The 10,639-nt window shown below is 34.0% G+C and overlaps 1 protein-coding gene across 1 annotated transcript in view; it reads left to right on the forward strand.

Moving 5' to 3' along the window:
- The window catches only part of LOC106476242, a 13,528-nt gene extending 4,303 nt beyond the window's left edge, over positions 1-9,225 (forward strand). The window contains exon 2 of the mRNA XM_022380172.1: positions 6,579-9,225. Within this exon, the coding sequence (XP_022235880.1) occupies positions 6,579-7,502 (924 nt within the window). The 3' untranslated portion in view covers positions 7,503-9,225. The remainder of the gene's footprint in view (positions 1-6,578) is intronic.
- The last annotated feature ends 1,414 nt before the right edge of the window (positions 9,226-10,639 follow it).

The raw sequence follows: 10,639 nt of genomic DNA on the forward strand, positions 1-10,639 counted from the left end.
ATATATATATAGAGAGAGAAAATCACAAGTATGAGGCACCCCTAAACTTTAGATATATATACATGTATATATATATATATAGAGAGAGAAAATCACAAGTATGAGGCACCCCTAAACTTTAGATATATATATATAAAGAATGAGAAATATTAGCCACTCCTTACATTTATGCATTGGATCTATACTTTTATATGACGACAAACTCCGCATAAAACAGTAAAATATTGCTTTAAATGTTATTTTGTAGGTTGTTATATTTTTGGTGTTGGTAATTTTTTTGCAATCAGAAGATCAGGATCCCTAATGAACAGAAAGAAGGCGGAACGTCATTCCAGCTCAGTTTAACCCCTGAGCTTGAGGTTTGTCTTAGAAGTTCGTTGCTAATTTAAATGCTCTACTATGCGAATTTTTCCCGCTTCTGTGAATAATTTGAAGTACTTTATATTGCTTAAGAACCTTACTATACGAATATCTTACTTCGGAAGGGGTTGTAACATGTGTCTCCAAACATACTCCGTAAACCAAATGTACAGATGCTAAAGATGTCTCGTATCTGCGACAACACAGCATCGTATTAGCATAAGTAAAGCGTTGTCATATATATATAACACTCTTTAGACTACCAGTGACGTTTCATATTTAATCACACATAGACTGTCATCGGGAGTTTTTAATTAACCACATATAACTTGCAAACAGGTAGTCTTAATTTCTAGGAACTGTTAAGAGAGTGTGTTAGTTGAAAACAAACTGACTGACAACAAAGCTTCTTCATTAATCATAAATAGACTGCAAAGGTAATTTATTAACTACATAATTGTAACAGATAATTTATTAACTGCATAATTGTAATAAACTACCAGCACAGCTTCTTAATGAATTATGAATGCATTGCTAATAGGTGGTCTAAAATTTAACAAGTCCATATTTGTTAAATTCAGCGTGTGGGTGCATTCTATCTGTATATATATATATATATATTAATATACAAATGAAAGTGTTTTACCAACAGAAAAAGCTTAGAAGATTTGTTTGTTTAAGCACAAAGCTACACAATAGGCTATTTATGCACTGCCCACTGTAGGTATCGAAACCCGATTTTTAGATTATGAACCCTCAGGCTTACTGTTCAGCTACCGAGGGACCTTAGAAGTTTGTGAACAGACAGCGACAAAGCCAATAAAATTATCATGTCGCGCTGTTTTACATTTACTTGTGTGTGTTTTACGTACAGCTAATTTGTATCTAAATAGAGACTAAAAATCACTGAACAAAAATAAAGATAAATTCAAAATCGTCAGGCAGAAAGATAAACTGAAACAAGCGCTCTACCTAAACTGGAAACAATCAGTAAATGGTGTAAGCTAAGGTCTTCCCCGTCACACCAAACATGCTCGCCCTTTCAGCCGTGGGGGCCTTATAATGTGACGGTCAATCTCACTATTCGTTGGTAAAAGAGTAGCCCAAGAGTTGGCAGTGGGTGGTGATAACTAGCTGCCTTCCCTCTTACACTGCTAAATTAGAGACGGCTAGTGAAGATAGCCCTCGTGTAGCTTTGCGCGAAATCCATAACAAACAAACAAGCTAAGGTCTTTAGAAAACATATATAATATCGTTCCTCATAAACATACGATAAACAATTTCAATCCTTAGTCCTTTCTTTCTCAAACAAGTTTTACTTTATTACATGTAAAATAAACTAATTTTGTTTCAAAAAGAAAGAAGTAGAATTGAAAGTTTATTCTATATTATCCTTTCTCAAATGGGTTTCATCATTTTAATTTATATATAGGTCACAATTTTTCACTACCTTTTTGTTTATTTTTTTTTATTATTCTGGGTGCTTATTACATACTTTCATAATTGATACAAAATGTTATAATACTTTCAATAACATTTAATAGGATATTTTATTTTTATTTTTCTCAGCAGTCATGTAATTTAAATATTGTACAATGTATTACAACATTTTTCAGAATGAAATATCAGAACTCTTAGTTCATTAATTTCCAATTATATTCTTTTAAATTAAATTTAACTAGCAGCAAGATGGTATTTCGATGTAATTTAGCGAGAACGCGACAAATTTCCATCAAGATTTTTCAGAGTAAAATTTTGTATGTCAAATTTAGACATCTATAACAATTCTATATTTAGATAGATCAATAATATAGTCATTAATGACTATACGAGTTTTTAATCAATTCAATACATGCATTATCCAATCTGCTAGCTTCTAACGCTATAAATCGGGTTTCTATACCTGCGGTGGGCAGAACATAGATAACCCATGTTGTAGCTTTGTGCTTAACAACAAACAAACAAATAATTATTTTTTTAAAAAAAGCATTAATCTCACAAATAACCATTTACGCCCAAACGTGTTCATACCTTACATAATTTATTTTCAATTACCAATTCCTGTGTAAAAAATTGTTCTTTGTGCTAGAAATTATGTGTCTGTCTTTCACATTTTCAGTTTACAACTTCCAATGATTTTTCTGTTGCTTGGTCAAATTACTAGTTTGAAATTTTCACTCGGAAACCTTTTTTTCTCACATTAGATAAATATATTTAGAGTTTCTTCATCATTATGAACTTGTAAGACGTATACTCCAGCCATCTCGATCGTATATAGCGAATGTTTAGATATCACACAAACTGTGACAGGAACAATCATAAAAATGAAGTATTCAGCTTCACTGTGTGAGCTTGAAAAGAGTTCCTTATACCATAGTAAAATATAGTGAAAACATTCTTCTTGTCAGTCCACACACTAAAGTAAATTGTACTGTTCACTTTTTGACTACTGTCAAGGTGAATTATATTAGACAGAACAGGTGCATGCAACTCCACCCAATACTGAGGGTTACTAGCGCTTTATAAGAACCGTGTTCCAGGTCCCGTGCTTCTCTTGGAACTACTTCCTCATCATTGATCGTACACCCAAACTGATGGCCATGATTACGCACTCTAACGTGACGTAGCATTTTCCATCTAACAAACATCTGCGAAAGACGGCAAATTATCTTAGAATAAGTTAGTTAGGACAGTTATCTTGACAAACTTTACTGAGACCTTCTACTGTACATAGATATTGGCTTCCAAGACCTAATTTAAGCAGACCAAAGGCACAAAAGTCCATTGGAACTGCACTGGAGGACTTGGACTTCTTCAGCGATTTTTCTCAAGAAAACAAACGTTCATTTCGATGCGTGGCTGGAAGGAAGTTTATGAACCTTCGTCAGTTTCAAGTCCTTGTTTATTAACTTGTTAACGATACCAGGAAGGGTTCCTTTTAATATCTTCATTTTTTTGGGTGAGGATTTTGTTCCGGGTTCACTTGGGATGTTGTTGCGGAGCCTGTTATTGTTCTAGAAAGCCCTATGTGCGAGTTCCTTCCATAGAAGATAATGAAGGCCGTTTTTTTTTTAATGTTGTGCCCTTTGGCCCTACATCGTTTAACAGTCTCGCTACATGGATATATATCTCTTCAGAAATAGCAGTCACATGACTCTCTAGCCGTAAACTAATCTGACAGCATTGTACTGTTGATTGATCATGTGTTCACCAAGAACGAAATATAGATGTACGAAACAAGTCACTCGTGATGTCACGTCTTATATATGGATCGACGCGTCGCTGCAATATCTATATGCAAATTGTTCTTCCAAAGAGCAATTGGCCTTCTATGTAACATTTGTGTTATATTATATTCTCATATGAATCATTTAAAACGACCGACCCATATTTGGGCATCCGTGGGTACAGCAGTGAGGGTGACTTCCTAACTTAAGTGAGGATAGTAACGTACTAATATAGTTTATTTTTTTCATTTCGTGCCACGTGACTTTAAAGAGTCGAGTTTAGCTATTTTTGTCTTTAGAAACTTAGGCAGTTGGCGGGAATAAGAGAGAAATATAAGTTATAGGAAGTTAATGAGTTGTTAATTTGTAAAAGAGCACTTTATTTAGATCTTTAACACCTTTAGTGCCCTTCATTTTCTGCACTTCAGTATTTTCTGGATTGGTATATATTTATGTTTTGGTTTCTTTAATACAACAACTACGATAAATAAAAATTCTTATTTTTCAAACGAGTTGAAAGGAGCAATCAAACAGTATTCTTAAATTCATCTTCCAGTTAATGTGAATAAATGACAGTTATATTTTCGAAGTAGGTAGGACCTACACGGTAAGAGTTGCGTCTTGAATTATATATATATATGAAGTCATAAGTTGTAAGTGGGCGTCGGACTACAGAGAAAACAGCATACCGTAAAAAAGATGAAGAACAAGAGTAGAAGGCCATGTGTTAACTGGTGTCAAAATATTTTCCCAAATTAAATTCGTTTTTCAGGTTGTTTGGTTAAAATTGTACTTTAATTACTGATTCATAATCCTACAAATTAACTACTGGATCTCCAAGTCAAAGTTTGGAACTCAAACAAAGCCATCACAATATATTAATATATTTTTCGAATTGGTTTTATACTCTTTATTTAATTATGGGCAAGAAGTGTAGTTGCGTTAACCGTTCTTCAGGATTCTTTAAAAGGTATAGTATTTATCGCATGTGGATGTTTTTAAAGAAGCGTATGATTAATCAACTTTTAACAGATATAATTCCAATTATTTTCCTATGGCCATGGTATTTCTCTCTATACATGACTTCTCAGAGACACCTCAGCTGTGGAGGAATGAACAAATGTGGCTGCTACATGTTTATAAACGTTGATTCAACATAATAAAGAACACATCTGAGAGTAAAACTTGGAGATTGAAACAACCATCATATCACACACACTCTCTAAACATTTAAAAACAAAAAAATTGATTTTTACACTTTCAATTTCTGTTTCTTCCACTTAATTATATTAAGTAATACAAAAACTTTCATTTCAAAAATTAGATTTATTTATCCCCTTCTCTCTCAGTACGCACACACAAACGTAAATGTACATACTTTTATAAAACACATTATGTAATGATCACCATCTTGAAATTGCGTCTGTGTAATGTAGGTGGCAGTATAACTGGCTTTGTTTCCACAATCCTAAGATTCGGTCTATTGCTTTCGATAATTTATTGTATAGGAATGGTACAGCTAGCCTTCTGTTAACCCCAAAGATAATCTACGCTAGAAACATGTCAGAATGAGCTTACAATTCCATCAAGATTTAGTTTAACTATATATATACATGTATGTACTGATCTGCATAAACCGTTGGCGGTCAGTGAACTGATGTAGTGGTGACGTCACAAGGTGTGTCAGAGTTAGTCCTCCTTGCACCGTATACAGGTGAAGAGTTCATTCTGATGCATTAATCTGGATTAGTCTGATGAAGTTCTTACTAAGATTCGTGAGTGCGCCTAACTTAACTAGTTTCATTTAGTCACTGTTTTTTTACACGTTGTTGTCTATCGATACTGAATCTCATCTAGTTGCGTATTATAGTTTCCAAGGTTCTCGTTCTTTTATTATGTTAAAAACGAATTATAGAAAATATTTGTCAATAAACTTCCTGTTTGTTGAAAGACTCGACAAAAAGTGGGTGTGACCTTCACTGTTGTTTGATTTTGTCAGCCATCTGTAAAAACGCATAGCTCGAGGACAATAAAGTTATTTTAACAGTCATCTTGATCTTAGGTTGACAGCCTGTCACACGGTTGCCGAGAGGAAACTTTCTACATGTACGAAAGGTTCGGAATGAGATTTTACCACACTGAACTTTGACAGTAATTCTGAAATCTTTATCCCTTAAGTCATTTAAAGGAAACATTACACAGTTGCAACCAACTTGCTCCAATTAATTGAGATTTAAGTTTACTTCAGTTGGAGAATCCCCACCAGTTTATTTAGTTAAATTTTAACAACGAATTCCGTCACCGAACATGCCCGCTCTTTCAGTCATGGGGCGTTACAATGTGACGGTCAATCCAACCATTCGTTGGTAAAGAGTAACCTAAGAGCTGGTGGTGTTGACTAGCTGCCTTCTTTCTTGTCTGTCACCTATCGTTTGTTTGCTTGTTGTTAAGCGCAAAGCTACACAATGGGCTATCTCTGCTCTGTCCATCGCAAGCATCAAAATGCGATTTTTAGTATTATAAGCCCCCAGACTTACCCCTGAGCCACCGAGAGATCAAGTTAGACAACTGAATATGTACAGATTGAAAGAAACTTAAAGAAGCAAAAATTAAAAGGAGAAAGAATTATTAGAAGGTTTCGTGTTAGCACAAAAACTCTTAATTATAGTTCTGCATTTAACATTTTAGGTAACTCATCTTCGCTATGCCTGGAATGTATGCGAAAAACACATCTAATTTCGACAAACTTTTGCTAATAAACATGCGTATTCATTTAACACTGCTCAAAAGATTTTGATCTCACTGCTGTAAATATTCATGTAGTCAGGCTACTTGTCAACATAGAGATTTGTATATAGTATCCATATTCTACAATGCAATATTTCGTCAATTCATAGATGTTTTCTAATAACTCATAATGTACTTCTTTTTTTACCTTGATGTTTTCACGCAATCGTATGTTTATAATACAACCATCTTTCTTCGTTTTAGTTGATAACCAATCAAGAAAACCCAGAGTCACTATGGACCAATGGGAAGCCAGAATCCATTCCGCAACTTACCGCACTTGATGTTGTATGTGGAAAACAACACATGTCAGTTCATCTGGAATTCAGTGCGCCTTTCTATGGTCATGTGTTTTCTAAAGGTTATTATGAGCATAACAACTGTGTGTATGTGAAACCTCATTCCCGTTTAATATATGTAGACTTTAATATATACTATAACACTTGTGGAACTAAGCCTAACTTGAACGGAAAATTTTACGAAAACACCATCATCATTCAGTACGGAATGGATATCATAGAAGCATGGGATGAAGCCAAAACATTACGATGCCAATGGTATGACGCATACGAAAAGGATTCAAAAAAGAAGTTACTAAAAATTTCTGAATTGGATATTGTTGAATTGAACTTTCAAGGGGATAATGTTGACTGTTGGATGGAAATTCAGGAAGGAAAAGGTCCATGGTCCAATCAAGTTTCTGGTATTATACCAGTTGGTAATCCACTGACTATGGTTATTGCTATCAATGACTACGGGGGTCAATTTGATATGCGGGTTAAATCTTGCTACGCACATGATACCATCAAACCACTTGTTGCCTTAACAGATGAGTACGGGTGTGTCCTAAGACCTAAAATTTTAACGCCATTTCATAAAGTTCGTGATTATAATGGTCGCGCAACAGTAATTTCATATTCTCATTTCTATGCATTTAAGTTTCCCGATACATTAGCTGTATATATTGAGTGCTCAGTAGAAATATGTCGACATGGATGCCCTGACAGTTGTCATAAAATACCCCATCTTCCACTGTTTCTCACAAGCACACAGATAAACAACATGCTGCTAGCCTTCACAATGAGGAATATTTTACAACACAACAGAACCTGGATGACAGCTTTGTAAGATACCTTCTAAATTCATCTTATTTAGTACCCAGAGATTTCCAAACCTTACTCAAATATTCAAATCCTGAAACTTATCCTATTAACCATGTACCCTCAAAATCATATTTGGAGGAACAACTTTTACTCCAAAAGCTAAATAATGAAAGCAGCAATTTGCCCAGAAAACCGAGTCATGCACATCTCCATTTAGGACAAAAACTGAATTATGAAGAACAACAGAAATTCAAGCATCACGATAATGAAAATTACACTGTACAGCAGAAGCCAATAGCCAAGATACCCTATAAAACCCAAGACCAAAACCCTGAACAGTATCTTCCACACCAAAACCCAAAACGCGAGGAAAGCTATGGTGAAGAATATTCTGAACATCTGAGTAATCCAGACGTTGAAGGTAGCGATCATAGATCTATACAAAAAACAGTGCCATATTCTGGTCATCATTCTCCGTCTTTAACACAGCAGGATCGTCCAGGATACTATGGGAGAGAGAAAGAAATTCCCACCCAGCATGACTCTAGACCAAATCCACATTACATTCAACCCTTTAACGACAACGTTAGAGAAAGTTCACAAAACAAACCACATGCTCAATCTTCTATCTATAATCGTCAAAAAATTCCAGTGAGCCATCCACCTTATCCTCATACACTTCTCCAGTTTCAATATCCCAGACAACATGCTTATAATGGAATGATGATGGGTCAGATCGCTGATCAATCTGATGCTATTGATTCCACTGAACATTCTGGTCAAGGTCCTTTATTGACCAACACTCATGAACAGCAGTTTTCTCATGGGCCCCGTTCGCTTCGTACTAGACGTGAAGCAACAGATGGAGAAGTTATTGGAGTTGAGCAGACTTATCGTGCTCTGGCGTCGGTAGACTTAGTGTTTGATCCACATACAACTAGAGATAGCGTATTTTCAGGAAGACGCGAGGAGGTTGTCTATGGGGTGTGCTTACCACTGGTTGGCTTCGTAGCTGGATTAAGCGTACTTTTATTGTTAACAATCTGTTCGTTATGTATCACGGGTTACCTCGGGTATCGCTGGCGTCTCCATGTGTTGGAAAATAATACTAAAACAAGTATTAAATCGAAAATAGTCAAAGGAAGATTCTTTTATTATCATAGGGACCGTAAAGCCAAATTTTAAAACGTGACACAAAATTATACAGCGATAGAAAAAATAATTTCACCGTAATTTGATTGATATAAAAAGCTGTGAAATGCTAGAAGCTAAGTTTATTTATCTTATTGAATTGTTTGATAGAAATGCATATTAATGCTGTAGCGGTGTTGCCAAAATAACTAATCTCGACTCCAAGTGCTTCTTTAGACCAAAGGAAAAAAGAGAGAAATACAATATTACAAGTTTAGAAATAAGACTGGAACAGATTCGTTGCTTATATCGTGTCAAAATAAGAAAGAAAGAGTAAATAGTCGTAGCAGTATGTGTGCTCTTTGGGTTTTAAATCCTCAGGTAACTAATGGCAATACATAATGGTTCCACTATGTAAAACACTTGAATTTTGAACTTCTTTTATTACATAAAACTATTCACAAGACCATTTATTTTAGCCACTAACTTAGCTACGTTGGCAATAAAAACAACCACTTAAATTTCGTCTTGTGACACTATAGTGTAAGTTTAAGGTTTTATATCGCTAAAATTTGGAGTTCGATCCCAATGTGTGGTAAAACGAAAAACAACTTTCATATAAAGGCAGTATAATAATAATAAAAAAGAAATATAAATATTAACTTATTATTTGCTTTCATTTAAATGTTGAAGACAAAATATAAAACGAATTATTTTGTATAATTTAAAATACGGCTCTCACCTATGTGGAATCCAAACTCATTGGTTGCATAAGGATCTTCCACAGAAACAATGCAAATGTAATATTTTCGTTGAATTTTAACTCTCAACAATATTGTAGATTTTTTCCTCCTTTGGTTACAAATTACCTTTAGCTTATAAAATTATTTTTGTGATTATATATTTTTTTAAAAGTTATATTATTAGTTATATTAAATAAATAGGACACACTGCTACTGATTTAAACAACTGGTATACATTCTAATCACGTGTAAGGTTTATATACAACAATACATTATTGTACAGAACGATGTTCGTTTAAACGAACTTTTTTGGTGAATAAGAATTGTATATGTTAACTTATATTTCATTCCGTTAAATGTTAAAGTATTATAATAAATATTATTTGAAATATACACCTGACATTTATGTATATAAATATATACTGTGTAAATTCATGATGTTAGAAAAACACGTAGGTTCAAGAAGTATTGATATAAATGAATAAAAACCCTATAACCCGAGTGCTTTCGAAACGTGGACCTTTCTTCTTCAGGGGCAAACTGGGAATGTACATTTTTCGTGTAAGCTAAGTACTAACTTTAGTATTGTTTGAAAGTGCTGTAAATATATTATTTTTAAAAACAGAAAAGTTTGACGAAAGAAAGATGTGCTTGAAAAAAAAAATTTTTATGAAATCTTTTCATTTTCGTTTTGTCATTCCGAGTGATTTTTAAACAATAACTTTTTTCATACAAATATTAATAGGCTGCAGATTGTTTTCTCTCGATTTTCTTAATTAGTCCATGAAAAATTTCATATCAGAGGCATATATATAAACAGCATTTTAAGTCTATCTTTGGTCGGCCACATGTCGCTGCCCAGGAGGACTTTCGTAATATCAGAATTCGTCAGGTGGCCTGGATGTGTGGCAGACAAAATCAAAAACAACATTTTATGTTTTGTACAAAACATTTAATCGCTAGTTCTGATACTGAAAGTCTTTCTAAGGCAAGGACATATGGTAAACGAAACAAAAAGTTTAAAATTTGTTTTTACATGCCTATGATTTGAAATATGCAGAGACCTAATTAAAAAGAACAAGAAGAAAACACCTGTAATCCAGCGTGATTCTTATCACGATAATTAGGCCCATTAGTTTTTTGGCCTTATCAGCATTTGGATTTTAAGTGTGTTTTTTTTTCGTTTTTTTAATATAACTTGCAAACTTTAGTGCTGCAAATGACATATAGTTTGTTTATAATGTTACGTCTCCGTTTGTTAATTAACTTTCCGTAACTTCGTTCCGAC

The sequence above is a fragment of the Limulus polyphemus genome, unplaced genomic scaffold (genome assembly GCF_000517525.1).
Source record: "Limulus polyphemus unplaced genomic scaffold, Limulus_polyphemus-2.1.2 Scaffold10115, whole genome shotgun sequence".
Taxonomy (NCBI): Eukaryota; Metazoa; Arthropoda; class Merostomata; order Xiphosura; family Limulidae; genus Limulus; species Limulus polyphemus.